General features: G+C 33.9%; 1 protein-coding gene across 1 annotated transcript; it reads left to right on the top strand.

Annotated features, from left to right (window-relative positions):
• Window positions 1–830: 830 nt before the first annotated feature.
• Window positions 831–11,521, top strand: LOC145661231 (uncharacterized). Its single transcript, XM_081726688.1, has 8 exons — window positions 831–861; window positions 1,158–1,264; window positions 1,863–1,999; window positions 2,947–3,013; window positions 3,950–4,136; window positions 4,896–5,086; window positions 6,203–6,342; window positions 9,207–11,521. Exons 1-7 carry the CDS (start codon window positions 831–833, stop codon window positions 6,215–6,217), a joined length of 735 nt encoding a protein of 244 aa, XP_081582814.1. The 3' UTR covers window positions 6,218–6,342; window positions 9,207–11,521.
• Window positions 11,522–20,003: the final 8,482 nt, after the last annotated feature.

Raw genomic sequence — 20,003 nt, 5'->3', positions numbered from 1 at the left:
TAGGCGTTTCTTCATAATCATTCACTAAACATGCTTTAGACGCATATGTGTTTGAAATAGCACTGCAATTTTTGTGTGGATCATGTACAGGGGGACATATTCGTTCATTGTTTGTTTCGGTAAGTCTGCTTCTGTGGATGTATGTGTTTGGTAACGTACAAGGATACACTAAGTCATTATTTACAGCAATATTAGTTGTGTTGACGTGTGTAGTATGGAGTTTCGATGCATCTTTGCCATTCACATTTGACCCTTGTACTGGAGAGGGAGTTTGACACTTTGTTGTCTCTTCCATTCTGCTACTACTATTGTTTCTATTCGGTGAAGTATAAGAATAAACTAATTCATCCAACACTGAAAAACCATTCGTTAGAACAATATCGGATTTTGTGGAAACAGTATTACGTGCTTGTGGCGATTTTTTAGATTTACCCCTCACTACACTTGACCACGAATTTTGACCTTGCACTGCATTGTCTTCTGTTTGTGCGTTGATTTGAAATTGATTTAGTTGTTGTTTTAAAGATTCAATATCACTACTGAGTACCTTGATTACTTCTTGTAATGAAGACAGTTCTTCCTTTGTTGCTTGACAATTTGTACAAAGTATTAATTCACTGTCATTTTCAATAGGAACACTAGTAACTATGGCTTGCATTTTGGATTTCGCTCTTGTTATAATTTAATTTGTATTTGCAATTTTAATTTGGCATGGTTTACACGCTGTACTCAAACATACCTTGTTTCTTTTGCATTCTCTGCATAAAAACGAGGAAAACTGTACACTCGAGGTTTCACTTAGACCACACACATCCGCCATGTTATCCGCCATGAACTTCTGGCACTCACGACTTTGGGGCCGTACGTGGTCAGAACATCGGATCCCTTTGTTGTTAGTCCTAGCTTTCTAGACGGATGCAGTTATTCCCGGTAGAATATACAAGCAAATAGACTTTTCTATTACTATTAGAGTAAATAATTATACTCATTCCCTCAATGTGATACTTGTGGTTGCTTAACCTTATACAGATAGCTGATCCATGGAAGAATCGTTGATAATAATAATAATAATAATAATAATAATAATAATAATAATAATAAATAACAGAAACTCGACAAATATTCTTGCAAATAATAGGAAAAAGTTTGCGTCTCAGTGTTCACTTGGTTGGATTATGATGATGTAGTAGTACAAGGGATATCACAAGAAACATGTGATGAAGTACGCAGTAAGGAAGTGAAAACGAACTTCGTAGAGGACTTCGTAAGTATGATTTTTCGAATGTATTACTTTATTTGAAAATACGGTTAACGAAAAATGTATGATACGTTTTGTCACTTCTGTTTGCCTACTTCTCGCACATGTACAAGATGTACATGTGTAAGCGAATAATGACACCGTGCTTTAATTTTTCTAAATTCCGATCGCAGTCTTCGAAACGTTTTTAGATGTGTAGGTTGTAAAGTTTGATATATTATTGCTATAAATGATTACTTTTCACTTGTGTTTTATTTTTCTGCATCTTTAGGATTAGCATAATATTTTCAGATTGACAGACTGTCATAAAGCATGCTCCTGTTTCAGAGAAACATCATACTTGATATGTTCGACTTCAAAACATTCGGAGAACTAACATGTGTGTCCGACACTTTATTGTTTTTGTTCGATTTCGTGTACATATTCCATAACATGAGCACTTTGAGTGTTTTAATGTTTCTTATATAAGATAGATGTAATTTTTTGGGGGATTTCACTCTGCCCATCTCTTCATCCTACAGGGAATTGTACAATGTTATATGCGAACTGTATTCCTTACCAGGTGTAATGCTGTTTTGGTAAACACTACATTTATTTCTTACAGAACTTGTCCTGCATATTGAACTCTTACCTAGAAGGAAGAGAAGTATTGAATATATACAAGACAAAAGGATGTTTAAATCAAAGAACACGACAGTTACTCACTGATGTTATAATTCGCCACGTTGGTCCGAATACAAGGTATATTCATTTCTCTTGCCTCTTTCGGTATATATATATATATAACTTCCAGTTGTGTACCTCTGACAATTTTCAGGTCCTGAGCTCCTTCGTGGCTAAACGGTTAGCGTACGCGCCTTTGGCGTGGCACACCCGGGTTCGATTTCCGGCTGGAACTCGTGTGGTTCGGATTCTACGTTAATCAGTAGGTCCCGTCTCATAAACCCTCGTTGCTGAAAGAGACGTTAAACTCAAAATCAACTCAACTGAATTTTCAGGTCCTGTACTGTGAAAGCACTCTCTTGAATAGAAAACTCTTAATGAAATATGTTTCAATTATTTACCTTTGTAATTAATCAACTGAAGTTCTTTTCATTTACAGGGATACAATTTACTGGTGGAACACATGTAAACATTCATAAACTTGTGTACATAAAAGTAGTTGTTTAGAGGTTCATTTGTTAGAATTACTGTTGCTGTACTCACACTGTACTTACGATTATCCATCCTGTGTTTGTAGAGAAAGCACTTGAACTCCAAGATGATATGTAAGTTATAGGTTTTAGGCTACTTCTTTCCCCGGGACTAATTTGATTCTTTTAAAGGAGTGACAGTAAGGCGTCATTCCGTATCAAATAAACACAATATAAAGAGTTTTTTTCTTATTACGACAAGTACATATTTTTTTCTGGGAAGAGTTCTGCTTATTATAAATTTTAAATTTTACTGTTGATATTGTATTCGGTATCATTATTGTCCCTTATCAAAGGGCACACCATAAAACACAAGTAAAAGTTTACACTGTGCAGCCACTGTGTGATGATAATGTTATTTCGTTATAATTGTTATAAAAGGTCTCTCATTTAATCGAATATTTGGTTACTGCTCTTGTATTTTTCAATTCTTCTTTCTTTGGGGGCATGAAGTGTAATTTTATTAATATTAATTTATAATTTCTTACTTCACAGGATTACGAGTGAAACTTTCACCAGAATAAGTGAAGCTATTGTTGACCTTTTTCCAACAGAAAATAAGGTTTGTAAAAAAAAAAAAAAAAAAAAAAAAAAGTAATCTTACGTGCAAGGCATAAGTCAGTTGTTTGTACTGTTACAAATGCGTATTTTCAATAAGTAAGCATTATCCTTCCTCTCTCTCCGCCAATTCTTCTGTATATATTGCAGCATTGAAAACTGCCTGATCTCAGTGATGAAACAATTCTTCTTACAATATAGTACAAATCGATAAACAAGTTCACGCTTTCTACTGTAATTTCTCATATTACAATAGTGGTACAGTAATACTGAAAGATTAAATGTGAAAGAGGCATATATTCATCAAGCAGGGCAATGCCAGGCATTATCTTTTATGTTTGTGTATTCCTTGACGGGCTCCGCGCAGTATAAGAATTAATGATGTAACCTTCGTTGCAGGCGGTACTGGCTTTCATTTTCAGTGGGAATGTTTAATGCGTTATGCTTTTAAATAGTTTTTTTGGGGGGGAGGGGGGATTTTCCTTAGTCATAGAAGGCAAGTAAGAGATTTTTATCGTAACATATATGGCCATGATGTGACTTCTTTCCGCAGTCATTTGTCTCAGGTGTGACGAACTCAGGAAATAGCTCACAGAAAATGCCAGAAAAGTAAGAGAAAAGGGTGTGTCAAATTTGTTTCATTTCATATGTCCTTCCTTCACTTTTCTTACTTTATTTGCTTGTGTTTTTAACTGAATTCTTTTTCTTTAGAGTATCAGCTGTTCGAATTTCAGATAAAACTAATTTCTTTTATTTCGTTAAATGATGGTAGGAATAGTTATCATATATTTAATAATAATATGTATATGTGGTTTCTGTCATCACAGAAAGATGTATTTCTGCATGTTTCTGGTAAATGCTTATATGTTAACTACATGTATCATTCAGTATTAAAATAAATGACTGAAATGAAGTTCCTATTTTCATTTGTGTTTTACAGCATACATATTACATTCCCTACTCTTTGGCCCAAGGGAGGAAAATTTTAGCAAAGGGGAAACTATGGGATAAATATAACAACAGGAAAAGATCACTCCGTGAAAGCGGTATTCTGAGTCGAAAAAGGCGAAGCAGTCAAGGAAATTGTAGCAATCAATTAAGTTCAGACGATATTCCAATAGTTCAAGGTAAGTTAGTATTCACTTTAAATGTTTCTATTATTCTCACTGTTTCTCAGGATTTTAATTGTTGCTTGTCGAATACATTTCTTGTTTATATCATATATAAAGGAGCATTTTTTAAATTGTAATTTTTATATAACTTTATTTTAGCCGTCCCGGACGTTGCACTTAACCGACTTTAATTCTTTTTATCGAAGAGTACTTTTTTGTTCATAACATCCATCTTTCACAATCTTCTGGTGCTTGCCCGACAATTTTTGAGAAGCAGTTTAAGTGTGCTTCATATTTTCTGAGTACTCATCGATTGCCTCTCTAAAACGTGTTTAAAATGTACTAGACGATTGTGAAACGTAGATATTTGCATAGCGCATATCTTACTTTGTAAGTGATGTCTTGACCCGACTACAATAGTTCCTATAACAGTGGAGCTAAGGACCTTGATATTTCACTCTTCCTCGTATTCGGCAGCCCATGACTCCGAAATTATGCACTTTTGACCACAGACCCATATGGACTTTTTTCTTATTTTGATGTGAGGAATTACCTGTTTCAGTATGTCGGTCTAGTTCATTAACACCCTATATCTATCTATCTGTCTATATATATATATATATATATATATATATATATATATAATATGGTGTTAATAGTGTATGTATAGTTTGGTGTGTGTGTGTGATATTACATTATTACCAATACTAATTATCGTATTCGAAAGAGTGCACTTCAACATTTGGTGCTACTTTTGCAATATGCATTTTATAGGTTTAACTGAAGAAAACAACAATGAATACTTATTGCGGCTTCGAAACAACTTAGAACTCTGGAAGAAAGTTTTGGAATATTGGAAAAGAACATCTCCGCTTCGCCAGAGAGAATTCGTGAACAGTGATACATCCATTGCTGAATACTTCAGTCAGTATCCGATTCTAAAGCAACCACTTGGATACATGCTTGTAAGTTGTAATTTACATTTCCATTCCTATGTAATTTGTATTTCACATTACTTATATTTGGTGTCTTTTATATATAATGTTCGTTTTGTGAGGGAATGCAATGAATTGTATACTCAGTAAATAAAATTCGTAGGATAGCAGGTAACTGATTCGCGGGCGGACACTACTGTGTTCCACGCCCACTGCAGTGCTCCGCGATGGCTGCAGTTTTGTGTGAGACGTTGGAAGTGACTGTGAGAGTGATTCATCTGAAATGCGACGTCGTCGTGAGTTGATGACATTTTGGACGGAGTCCAGTGCTGAGTGCCCGACGTATGAAGCATCGGATTTCGGAAGTGGTACAGGAATTTGATTTTCACGTGCAGCCGTGTCTAGAGTGCACCAAGAATTGATGGATGAAGGCGTCACGGGCTACAACGGGCCACATACATGGACATCGATCATAGACATGAAAGAATGCAATTAAGGGTCTTCAACACTAGCAAATTTAACTACAGCCAATTTTAGTTATTCTGGAATATTTTCAACAGGAATAAAAGTAACTGAAAGGCAAAGACACAGAGCACTAGAGAATATTATTGTGTACGTGATAACGTTATCACGACTCATCTATCTGCTTTCGCTCTGCGGGTATTTATAAACCCGCAAATAAATGCAAAATCTATAAACAGCTACAAAGTGAAAGCAGATAGACGAGTCGTGCTAACGGTACTACGTGCAAAATAATATTGTGTAGTGCACTGTGTTTTTGCCTGTCGATTAATTTTATTTGTTTTGAAGATCTTACAGAAAAACTGTAAAATTGGCAGTAACCTCGCAGATGTTGAAGACCCTTAATTAAGAAATGTCAGCGTACGATCTTGACAACGTGTCTACAGCAGGGCTCCCCACTCTATTAATTCAATTCCTTTTATTTCCTGGATTTTTTTTAATTTTTATTTTTCTTACTAATGTTTTTAACCTTCGTGAGCAAGACCTCAGAGGAGAGTCGAAAGCTTGGTAAGAAATCTTCGGGAGTTGCATGGAAGAGTAAGTAGTAATATGATTAGAACTCCTGCGCGTGTCATTAGAACGTCTGAAATATATTTTAATATAGTATGTTTGTATCTTTTACAGGATCCAAAACACTAGTATTACTTATGCTACTGGGCAGATATTTTCCACCTGTTCTGACGTCTATGAAGCGAAGAGACAAAATTGGCGTGTGGAAACCGTCGAAGATAGAGTCACAGCAGTCCTTCATTTTCCATGTAAAGGTATTTATAAGTATGAATAAATCGGAAGACCACTTTCACTGATAATAATAAATAGGGTCAGGTAGGGCTATTTTGAGATACAAAAATCTGTTGCCACTCCTGTATTAATGCTAGGAAGACAAACAAACGTCAGAATATAATCGAACTGAGAACTCTATTGGATTCCACCATTTTAATGTTCTAATTCTGAAGGTTTTGCATTAAAAGATAAAAATAGTGTATCATAGCCCCGGGGGCTATTATGAGACAGTGATGGGGCTATAACGGGGCATGTTTATTACTCTGGCCCAGGTGATCATACGAACCTGTGTGGGCTCCTGTAAGAAAGTCGCGAACATTTTCTTTAAGAAATCAAGATTGGTGACTCTGTGATGGATAGTTTTTATTTACAGTATTTATTCAAAATCAGTACTACGACAGTTCAGAAAATAATGGAAACTTTTAATTACATCCAGATTTTGAAACTTTTTTAAAGTATGACGTTCTGTTTCACTACGAATTTATCTTAGTGTTTTCTTTGTTGTTGCCAAGTTTCTAAATTTAAAAATGAAAATTAGGCTAATAAGCACTCAAAGCTTTACAGGATTTGCTACATATTATTGACGACACGTAAATCAATTTGTTATATTATGGTCTTATTTATCTAAAAATGATGCACTTATGATTCTAAATAATAAAAGTAAAACATTTAACTTGAATAATTATTTTCTCAGCATTTGAACAAGGTAAACAGTATACTTCGTTTAGCATATGTGATACATAATTTTTGCTGTGTGATAAAAAAAAAAAAAAAAAAAATAGGTTCTGTTGCGAACCATTTCGTAAAAGCATGAAAGTAGAATTAATGTGTTACATATACATACAGAGGAAAGCAGTGTATTTCAAGGGTTGTAAAAGCTGTTTTACAGTAGCCCTAGATATTGTCCCATAATAGTCCCATGCATTTTACAGCTCCTGCTTCTCCACACACTGCTTGATACGTTCAATTTTGTGGTGATTCTGTTACTCCATAAAGTCTACTACCGGCTACTTTTTTGAATTTTGGATTACCATTATAGTTCAATAGCTTTAACGAAAGTTTTAGAGTTCCTGGCAGAAAAGAAAAGTTTTTTTTTCTTTTTTGTTACAGAAATGGAAGGATTTGAAAAGAAGAATTTTTTTTACCGTTAGCTTGTGTGCAAGAATGTTTTCCATACATCGATTCAATAGATCACTTAATGAAATAATTTTTAGAGGTATCCTTCGTACATAGTTTGAATTCTGTACGACTGTACACTCTGTATAGCGTCTCTACATAACCCTACCTGACCCTATGAATTATGTTTCCTACTTTATGAGTATGTTTTTTCACTGATATGAGAACAAATTACAGATTGTTGTGTTTTATGAAAGAAAGCAGCAGATGTAATGAGTTAAACTTTTCGGAAACATATTTTGCATTCATTGTTTTATATATATATATATATATATATATATATATATATATATATATATATATGTGTGTGTATGTGTGTTTGTGTGTGTGTGTGTGTGTGTGTGTGTGTGCAGAAACGGACATTGGAGCAATTAATTTCAATTCTCAAAAAGTAATTACTCTTAAATCCAAGATATCTTTTCTTCTTAAACATATCCCATTGTGGAACGGTAACGACATGTCTTTTTAATATGTTTACTGCATTTCCTGGAATGAAAACAACTGTGTTTGTGATAAAAGCAAGTCGGAGTATAGGGAAAAGATGCTCAAAAGTATTTCAATCATATTCGTGTTTATAAACTTAGGAATAAAAAAAAAAAAAAATTCTCATCATTCTCCAAGCATCGGCTAAAAAGCTACAAAGGATAATGTGCTTAATAATGTTAGCTTTTCCTTAAACTTTTTTTTTGGAGGGGGATTAAATGGCACAATTTCTCTCTTATTTGAAAGCAAATTTGATTACGAGGGAAAAAATAAACACTCTATCTCAATTACAAAGGAAGTTAATAGACGTGATTCCGAATGATCTCGAACTCAAAAATAGCAATCACAACTGTTTACGCAAATGTAGCCAAACTGTCAAAATTTGTAACTCGAGATTCAGTGGACCGATTGTGAGACAATTTGCAGTTTTGAAATAAGCGTACAAATTTATACTAACAGAAATGTTTATACGGTCTTGGGATAGTCAGGCTTAGGACATTGATTGGACTTACATAAAATTATATAGGTACAAATTGCAATCAATTATGATAATCACAATGACAAACACAAGATATAGCTTAGTACTCACCGCACACTCTATGAAGTAACATTTTCAGGGAACAACTGCACCAATATTAGCTTGAAAAGTATGAAAAATGTGAAATAACGGTAAAAATCATGCGGGAGGTTGAAAGGATAAAAAGGAATTTTTTATCCCTTTTTATCCTTTCTCATATGATTTTCAGTTATTTCACCTTTTTCAGACTTTTTAAAAGCCAATAATGGGATTTTACTCCGTGAAAATATTACTTACATTCTTATAGAGAGTATGGGCAATACAACTCTTTTCCTTGTGTTCATCATTGTGACATGAAATTACTCAATATTGGCTTAATGATATTTAATTATATAGCTTTGAAGTACAGTATATGTAAAGTTATTTAATTTATATGAAGTAAGTAAGAGGAACATGCGGATGATTTGAAATGCTTATGAATGTATAGTGACCTGCAAGAACAATGCGAAAATATTTAAACTGATGTAATATGTTTTAAGTAAAATAATTATTAATACACCTTTTTTTTAATCTATAACTAAACTGACAGATTATGTGCATTAAGATACATAATTACTATCTGCAATTTCACGCTGATTACTAATAACATTCATATATTTATAATTTCAGGAAGGTTCGGATCTCCTTTCAGATCTTGAGAGACACCATTTGAAAATGAAAAGATTGGGAGGTACTGTGCAGCCCTTACCAATTGTAGTTGCGCCTAATGTGTTGGAACCAGAACATTTTTATGTGAGCATAGAAGGAAATATTTACAAAGTGGAAAGTGCACTCAAGGCGGTAGATATATGCTTCAAATCATTTCACGTCTTGAATGGAAAGTACCCACAGGAGAGCGAGCAGGCGTGGACCTTTATACATCATATGTACGGAATAGAAACAGTGTGGGATAAGAGGTTCACAGCTGTAAGTAGCCTCATTTCCACGTTAAACACCTTAGAGAACTAAGTACTTGTCTAAGGTGACGTGACAGGTTCGTCCATGTGACGAACATGGCTAGGTGTTTTGTTTGTAAATGTGACCTCAAGACATGTAAAGCGTTACTGCTACATTTAAGATTTGTTCATAAATTTCTTAGAACAATCATGTTCTGTATGAAGTTACTCCCACTGGTCCACTATTCTACAAAGTATATAAGATTGTGATGGATGAAAACTCACAAGTTATGGTAATCTGTAGCTCTTTCACTACTTACTCTTATGACGATCATTTCTGTGCGTATCACGTTGGTTTGACATCTAAGTGGAAGTGTATGAGAGTTAATAGGTTTTGTACAGGGCAGCCAACTTGCTGCAAGTCAATGGGCAACGGTAATCTGTACGTAGCAATTCCAGTATGACTTACACCTAACACTTCCTTCACTTAAGAACATAGGTATTAAGTGTAATTCCATGATAGATATGTTTTACACAGGGTTAGTCAAAAGTAACGGTGCAGGCCAGTAATAACAAAACGGGTGGACAGAGGGGAAACAAAATGTTGGAAGTGCGTATTGCCACAAAAACTGCATTGAAAAGGGTTCCGCCATATTGGATATCACATAATATTTTTTAAATGAAAAGTGGTGTGTGTGACATCAAATAAGGCTAGAATTGTCCCCAAAACAAAAATCTGAACAATTTTTCCCTATTGAGATTCGTTTAGCATTCAATCTAATAGATTCAAGTATTAAACCTAGAACAACGCAACTCGTAGGCGAAAGACGATAGGTCAAAAATATGTTGAAATTCTTATTTTTGCGACAATTCTATTCTAATTTGTCACACATACCATTTTCCATTTGAAAAATATTATGTCATATCCAATATGGTGGAATCCAAAATGACTGCTATGATGAAAACTAGCTCGTTTCAATGCAGTTTTTGAAGCAATACGGACTTGCAACATTTGGTCTTCCTCTGTCCACCCATTTCGTTATTACTGGCCTGTACCGATATTTTTGACTAACCCTGTATAACTATCCATTGTAAACAATTCAACATTGTTTATTTGTGACACGAGCAAAGAATCATAATGTAAACTGTATAAAATATTTACTTTTATATTATTTAATGTGACAGTTTTCAAAATTTACGAATAGTAAAGTTAATTTTCTCGTTGTGAAATGATTTTTTTTCGTACAGTGCTACAATTAGTAAAGTAAATTGTATACTAATACATTTTTGTTATAAAATATGTAACTACATGTTCTATAGCTGTTTACTTGAATAAAAAGTTTGGCATTTCTTTGTGATAATACGTGTATCATGTACTGGCTGTAAGTAAATGCCTGACACTTAAAAATACATCAAAACAAGTCCTAATAAACATAGGTACGGAAATATTAATTTCAGAGATAGAAGCGCCTTAAAGTTTGTGGAGACACTTAATTTTGGTGTTACATTTGAAGAAAATGTACGGTAAAACGAAAATTACACTAGAACGTTCTTTCAATATTGCATAGAAGGTAAGAAAAGCAATTTTATGTCTTATGAGATGTTCCTAAATACATTCTCCGAAGTCGCTTAAGAGAAAACATTTGCTTAGAGCTATCTTCACGTTTAAACCGCATTAAATATTTCGTTTATTGTGTTTTATGACAACAAATTGCATTCCTTAGCATCTTCACAATGCTGAAACAAATTCCAGTGTGAGTACCATTACTCTGCAAATATTTTGGGAGATACAAGACCGACATGGCGGACCTCGACCAGCCTTTAAACATCTCTTCAAAATTAAGCATTTCTGAATTTTTTTAAGGGTCTGTACAATGATATTCTTAGGAGTCAAGCATTATTTACAAATAAAGACTAATATGTTTCGGTAATGAATAATGAATGAGTGGTGTAATATTTTACAGTGTATGTAACTCCTATTTGTATATTATACAATAATGTTATTTGATATACTTGGTCACACAATGCTACATTGTATAGCTTGTATATAGTATATTATTGAAGTATATAAATTCTTGATTAAGAAATTGTCTTTCTTTTAAACGTCTATGCCGGTATATATATATAATATGAGGAGCTTGTTTTCAAACACCTCAAGTTTTTTTTATATATATGTATTTTACAGAAGATACAAATACAATACAAGATATTCTCTCATGCAAAACCGCTAAAAGTCTCTCGCACAGTGTTCACATGATTGATTGATTGATTTTTGAGTTTTAGTATCCCTTTTAACAGCGAGGCTGTATGAGACGTGAACCTGCTGCTTAATGTGGGATTCGAGTCACATGAGCTTCTAGTGTTGTTCACGTAAGATCAAGATGAAATTTTATTTAGTATTTTCCACATATATACTTGATTTTGTAGATGCAGACGTGGAAAAGTTGAGCGAGTGAATTCCAGTTTCCATTTTTATGTTGGCTACATCCACTCTCTATGGACTACTGTATAGTCCCATGTACCACTATATTGTTCTGTGTACTATATGGCTAGCTGGATGTTTAGGAAAAATTTGAAAACCGTCTTCCTGTGTTCCTCATATCCAAATAAGATAAAAGTTCATTTAGGAAAGTTGTAAATGAACTTTTCTTATTTGTATGTGAGGAACACAGGAAGACGGTTTTCAGGTTTACAAAAACTTCCTGCTAACTATATAGTACTCATAACAATGTATGTGTGGTAAATGGGACTATACAGTATGGCTTCTATAATAATGCAGTATGGTTTCCACAACAACACAGTATGGTCCACGTAACTATCACGTATGATTTCTATAACAATACAGTATGTTCCTCACAAAAATGCACTGAGAGAGTATGGTTTCTACAACAATACAGTATGGTGCACGTAACTATCAGGTATGATCTCTATAACAATACAGTATGTTCTTCTGAACAATGCACTGAGAGAGTATGTTTTCTTCAACAATACCGTATGGTCCACGTAACTATACAGTATGGTACTATGACTCACCTGACTATAGAGTATTGTTGCATGAATCATTTTGTATGGTAGGTGAAACCATATCAGTATTGTAGAAGTGCGTCTTATCGTACAGGTGACTATAATATCCATATATATAGCAGTTATAATTGATTTATGTGAGCGCGGACGTGTTTTCGTGAAGCTCGTAAGTTCAGTGACCTCCGCAATGGGAATCTCAACCGAGCAGTGGAGAGCTAGAATTGGCCTGTTTTGTAGTGCCGCGAGAAAACTTCCGATCTCAAACTTTCCGAAAATGAAAGCATCACGGGCGTTCTTATCTTATGGTTTAGTGATTCTCGCACTATTAATCATAGGAGGGGTCGAACCCCACCCCGGCCCCCCGCAATCACAAAAAAGTGGAAAAAGTGAAATTGCCGAGATAAAAGAAATTTTGAACAACCTCGTCACCTCTAATGAGGTACTGGTGAAAGAAGTGAAGCAAATTAGTGCTACAATGAACTCACTAGTGAACAGAGTGAGTAGTGTTGAAAGTGATCTCGAAGTTGTGAACCGAGAACTAAGGTATCTTCAAGATCACGCAAGGTACCTAGAAGATAAACTTGATGATCTTGAGGGTCGATCGCGACGACAGAACTTAGTACTTTTTGGCATTCCGGAAAAAGATGGTGAAACTTGGGAGGAAACTGAGAAAAAAGTCAGGGACACAATAAATGATCGATTGAAAATCTCATTAAGTGATGATGACTTACAACGTGTGCACCGTACCGGAAGGAAGAGAAATGGCAATGCGCGCCCAATTGTCTGCAAATTCTTCTCGGACAAAAAGAAAGAGACTTTCCTAAGAAACAGGAACAAACTTCGAGGCACAAATATATATATTGAACAAGACTTCTCTTACAGAGTTCGCGAGGAGCGCAAAAAACTAAATCAGCACATGATTAAGGCAAGAAGGAACGGCAGCTTTGCCTATCTTCAATATCGCTATCTCTACATCGATGGCAAGCGTTATAGTCTGTACGACCTTGAACCAAACACGCGAGATGCAGCGGTCCCCAGAGAGAGAAGAGAAACACCACCAGAAGCCTCAATCCCCGCGGCGAAGGCAGACCTAAATAATGGACAAAAAGAGGAAAAGAAATGTTCAACCTCCATCTCGAATGCAACGGCAGTGAGCGAAAACGCATTTCCACCCCCTCCAGCTCTAAGGTCATCCACCCATCAAGCGAGTACACAAGAACTCTATGAACAGAAGGACTATCCCCCTCTCAAAACTCCTCCCCCTTCCCGTACGGAATATCTCGTACGGAAACAATGAAATAACTGTGACAAGGCTCCGGTAGAAGACCAAGAAAGTGTAAGTATAGATAAAGACTCTCTAAAAATATTCTATCAAAATGCTCGTAGCTTACGTGGTCGAACATGTGATTTCTTTTGTGGTGTATTAACTAACAATTACGATCTAATTGCAATCACTGAGACATGGATTAACGAATCTCATTATGATGCTGAGTTATTCGATAACAGATATACTGTGTTGAGGCAAGACAGAAACTCTGTCAAAACCTGTAAAACAAGGGGTGGGGGTGTTCTTATTGCAGCCCTAAGTAAACATTGCATGTTCTTATTGGACAGGTGTGATGATAATTATGACTGCTTGATTGCCAAAATAAACAGTGAGGGGAAAACAATATATATTTGTGTATTTCTCACCGGGATCTAATATTGAATTGTATAATGATTTATTTACTCGACTTGAAATTAATTGTCCTCAAGGTTGTCCTGTTCTCCTGATTGGTGATTTCAATTTATCGGAAATAAACGGTACGGAATTTAATTTTGAAACAAGCTCTTCTAAATGTAAGAATTTATATGAATTTATGTCCTATTATAATTTGCAATCATTAAATAATGTGACGAACGAAAATAATCGTACATTAGATCTGGTTCTCTCTAATATAACGAATATAGAAGTCAGTAGGGAATATTGTCCACTAATTCCAGAAGATGTACACCATCCATCCTTAGTAATAAACGTGATGCAGCAGGGGACCGCGAAGATTAAAAAGAAAACTAATATATCAAAATATAATTTTAGGAAAGCTAATTTCTTAGAGTTGTATCTTGAATTCTCATCTATTGACTGGAACTGCCTAAAGAAATATGAAAACGCCAATGACCTAGTTGATAAACTCTATTATATTATTTATAGTGTATTTGACAAGTACGTGCCACTTAAAAACAACTCAAGAACAGCTTATCCGTGCTGGTTTACACATGAAATTATCAAAAAAATCAAAACTAAAGCAAGGTATCATAAAAAATACAAATGTAATAAAGAAGTGAATTATCTCAATAAATTCAATGAATTGCGTAGGGAAATAAAGAAAGAAATTAAGCTGACATACAGAGCGTTCATACAAGATTCTGAAAATAACATTAATAACAATGCTAATGAATTGTGGAATTTTATAAAAAATAAGACTAAGCATCTTCTTGGGGGGAAATTAAATTATGAGGGACGCGACCTTTATCATAATGATGAAATAGCCAATGCTTTTGCACAGTATTTCTCGTCAGTATATGTGCCAGATACAGGTTTCACTGACAATCCTACGAACAATTTATTAACTTATGTAAGTAACAAACTAGAGTCACTTACCATTGAGGAAATCACTCAATCTGAAGTAGTAATGGCAATCAAAAAATTAAAGCCCAGAACTGCTGTTGGTCCTGATGGAATACCTCCATATATCATAAAGGGTTGTATAGATGCGTTTACATATCCGCTAAGGATTGCATTCAATCTCGCTTTAAAAACATGCGTTTTTCCGGATAAATGGAAATCATCTATAGTTTGCCCAATACCAAAAACCAATGATAAACACGTAATAAGTAACTACCGGCCTATATCAATTTTACCTACTTTTGCAAAGATATTTGAACAAATCTTATACCGACGGATAATTGACCACATCCAACCCGTAATCTCACCTTATCAACATGGCTTTATCCCACACAAATCAACAACAACAAACCTTGCACTTATCACAGACTTTATAGCAAATTCGTTAGATGTAGGATGTCAGGTTGATGTAATATATATAGATTTTGAAAAAGCATTTGACAGAGTCAATCACAAGGTATTATTACATAAGCTAGGCGAATATAATTTCTCTTCTCCCTTGATCAAGTTCTTTTCATCATATTTAAATAATCGTAAACAAACTGTTATCTACAAGGAGTATAAATCATCTGATTATATTGCATATTCTGGAATTCCCCAGGCTTCTAATCTAGGTCCGTTATTGTTCCTTTTATTCATTAACGATCTCCCTGATCATATATTATTAAGTAAGAAATTGCTTTTTGCTGATGACCTCAAAATATACGGTAGGATAAAGACCATCCATGACTGTCTCGATTTACAACGTGACATGGGAAATATTACTAATTGGTGTTCTCTTAACAAACTTAATGTAAACATAAACAAATGTAACATTTTATCGTTTACCAGAAACAAAAGTCAAATAGAGTTTGATTACTCAATGAATCAGATCTTACTAAATAGATTAAATTCAGTCAAAGATCTTGGAGTTATATTTGATACGAAACTGACATTTAATAACCATGTAGAGAACATAGTTAACGTATCTCTCAAGATGTTAGGGTTCATAATTAGAACTGGAAAGGAATTCAACAATAGTACTACACTAACAAAAATGTATTATGCCTATGTGCGATCAAAACTGGAATATGCTGCTGTGATTTGGAACCCATCACAACAGCAATACAGACACCAAGTGGAAAAGGTCCAATCTAAATTTATCAAATACTTGATGTACAAGACAACTGGAACCTATCCATATTATGAAAATTATGTAACATTAATAGACAACTTTTGTATCCCTACACTTGAGCAAAGGCGAAATGTGACAGATTTGATTTTTCTCCATAAAATAGTCCATAACGAATTTAATTGTACGGATCTCATATCAACATTAAATTTTCATGTCCCGACACTTAAAACTCGTGCTTATAACTCTGGTCTGTTTTATTGCAAAAAAGCAAGGACCAACGTATTATTGAAATCACCAATTTGGAGAATGTGTTCTACTTACAACAAAATATGTATCGAACACAAAGAAATTGACATCTGCAATATGAACTCTAGGTTTAAGAAAACTATTGTAAATGTATTATGTAATACACCAACACTATAATTGGGCTTATGCCTGTTGTGTTGATGGCAAATAAATAAATATAGTTGCATATACAATACAAATTATGGTCAAATTTATGGTAGCTATAACAATAAATATGGTTCATGCAACTATAAAAAAACAACTTTATTTTACGCTTTTCGCAACTATACGTATAGTTGTTCCTATATTGACTATATTTTATGGTTCAAGCAACCATATTCTGGTTCTCCCAACTATACATTTTTTTCAGTGTTGACGCTCAAACGTCATGGCAAACCCCCGCCAGAGATAATACTTATCGTTATAATAATGTCTTAGATCAGATTGTCAATAATTATAATCATTCATATCATTCAAGTATTAAAATGGCACCTGCACAAGTAAATGATTCTAATGTGAGTCAAGTGTAGGAAACATTATACGGAAATACAGTAAATAAAAACAATACAAGTTGTAAATTTAGTCCTGGTGATTATGTTCGTGTTAGTAAGTATAAACATATATTGGAAAAAGGATATTTACCTAAATGGTCACAAAAAATATTTAATGTAGATAAATGTACTAAATCTAATCCTGTGACTTATAAATTAAAAGATTGGAATGGGGAAGAAATTAAAGGAATATTTTATGCACAAGAACTACAAAAAGTAATTATAAATTCAAAGAAAACATATCTAATTGAAAAAGTATTAAAACGTAAAAATGGTTGGATGTATGTAAAAGGGTTGGGATATCCGTCAAGTATGAATTCATGGATTAGATCATATTCTATTCAGTCTGCAAGGTGAATTCAAACTTTGCACATGGATTTTACGTTAATCTTCCTTCAAATGCCAGTAGTAAACTTTTTGATAATAATAATACAGCATCATTTCGCGTTAAATTAGCACAACCTATTGATTTAAGTGATGGGGAATGGGGTGTTGCATTAACACAAATTAATATTCCGTGGAGTTTTTATAATGTTGGTGAAAATTAAGAAATATTAATTACTAGTGTTATGGATAATAAAGTTGAACGTCGTCATGTTTGAGTAACACCGGGATATTATTCTTCTATTGAATCTATTCTTCAGTTACTTCCTGAAAATGTTCGTATGTTACATTATTTACAAAATAAAAATCAAATTGTGATTAAACATTCTTTAAAATTAGAACATCAATCTATGATTAGTATTACACCGGGATTACAACATATTTTTGGATTTATTAATGAAAATACACACGATACTAAAAGTGTAGTATACACAAAAATTAGAAATATTGATTTAATATTAACCCGCGGTACATTTCCATGTAATTTAGATTATAATATTCCCAATACAATTAATGTACGTGTAGATATTGTAAAACAACAACAAAATATTGGACCGATAGTTCGAAAACTTAATGTATATAATGTACGGTCAAGTAAAATCGTTTGTGTTTGTGTTTACGTGAAATTTGCCATTTTAACAGCAGAAGAGATGTTCAGGTTTTGAGTTAATAGTGCCTGAGGCATACAATTTATCAACGTTTCTTTAGCGGAAGTGCAGTCAAACAGCAAGAAATTCTAGATTTGATACTTGTAAAATAATTATCAATACCAGATCATATCATAGATTTGTACCTCTGACACAAAAAAAAAATCAGATGTTATGAATACTCACAACCAGATGAATTTACTGATTGCAGTACTTAAGTACTTCCAGAACACAGCATGTGGTCATTTGCACCTAATGGTACCGTAGCCTGTATTTACGCCGAGAAATGATGGATTCGGAGAATTGAAGACATCAGTCAGGAAAATAACGATCTTTTTGTTCACTTTTTCCATCTCCATGTAAAAAAACCTCTTTTAAACTAGCTACGAATGACAAGGTGTGGGTGCCTTTCACTAAACTCGCACCCACAGAGACAGGTCGTAGTCTCAATATCAGTGCCAAAATATGTACACAAGTTAGTAAACTGTTTACCTCACTGATGTCTTAACAGCAGCGCTATAGGCAAAAATAAATAACAGACGCGTTCCGTTTTTATTATTATTTTTTTTTTTTACTTTTGTACAAGATATGATTCATAAATTGTGCACACTTTGCCCATTTAACATTAATGTCGTGATATTTTGACTTTCGCTACAAAGTTTACATCCAAGTCTTATGACGCATCATGATATTGTCACAGAGAAGAAAAAATCAGAAACTACACAAGTCTCAGAAATGCAATTTTACTCGCTTGTTAGTGCAAAACTATAGTCTATTTTATGAAAATTGGTGATTTTTCACTTGCGTCCTTCCTAAAATATTTGATAGTGAAAATACACCATTTTTTAAAATTCGCAATGATTAAAAATTCCTGAGAAGTCAACTATATGGTTCTGATATCTGAATCTTGTTTGGGACGTTGTCTATTATCGAGTCTCTATGTACACAAAAAAGAAAGAAAGAAAGAAAGAAAGAAAATGAAGGTTAGTCTAATTTATTTCGTTTCAGAATTTACATTCCAAAATGGCAATTTTTAGGTTTCCAATCTCAATGTTCAGAGCTTTTTCTTCAACCTTCTAAAGTTGTTATGCTCTGCACCGCTCCATATTTTGGCATATCTGACTTTTTATGTATATTATTACACAGTTGCCTTCGTCGTCAACCTATTGGTAACTTCAGCCCACTGAATTATGTTTAGCCCTAAAATTACTGAGTCGCCACCACGTTTATGCAAAACGTGGAAAATCAGATTTAGATCCAAATTCTTGATTTCGGAAGTAAGTGAAACCATGAAGATTTATTTGCTCACACTGCACGGTGCGAGATAAAAAAGAAACCGTGACTCACTGAATGAATGTATGAAATCTCTTCAAGTAAATTTCGGATTTTCCATAACATAATTTAAATAGATAACAAATAATTTGAAGACAAACAAATAATAATACTGTTCTGAAGTAGCTTGTTTATAGAATATCTGCAAATTAACCAGTACACATAATAATACAGAGGTTGACTCCACATTGATATAGTTGTACATAAATTAAGGAATTTACATGTGTATATAAGTGTTTCTATTTTCGGATTACACTATATTGAATCAGATTGATATGCATGAGATTATATTTATCTTCATAAGGAACAGATTATAAATAGGAGTTCAAGTAATTAATATTGGGCATGACACTCATGAAAACTTTCTTCATCAAGACCACTTTAAAATGGTTTGGTTCCTGTCACTGAAATTAATGAGCTATAGAATTTTCGCGTAAGCATTACCCATGGTCGGAGTTTATCTTATTACAACACTGAATTTATTCTTTATACAGTCAGCATTATTCAGAACTCATAAATTCCACAAAGG

This window comes from Thermobia domestica, chromosome 9 (genome assembly GCF_964235325.1).
Source record: "Thermobia domestica chromosome 9, izTheDome1.hap1.1, whole genome shotgun sequence".
NCBI classification, from domain to species: domain Eukaryota; kingdom Metazoa; phylum Arthropoda; class Insecta; order Zygentoma; family Lepismatidae; genus Thermobia; species Thermobia domestica.
Note: the sequence above shows the minus strand (reverse complement) of the source record. Positions and strands in the feature narration are given on the sequence as shown.

Excerpts from the sequence above, each read along its gene's own strand:
- LOC145661231 (XM_081726688.1), top strand. The coding sequence starts at position 831 with ATGAACTTCTGGCACTCACGACTTTGGGGCC. Across the intron at positions 1,265-1,862 it reads CGAACTTCGTAGAGGACTTC|AACTTGTCCTGCATATTGAA; the intron begins GTAAGTATGATT and ends TATTTCTTACAG. Across the intron at positions 2,000-2,946 it reads CACGTTGGTCCGAATACAAG|GATTACGAGTGAAACTTTCA; the intron begins GTATATTCATTT and ends CTTACTTCACAG.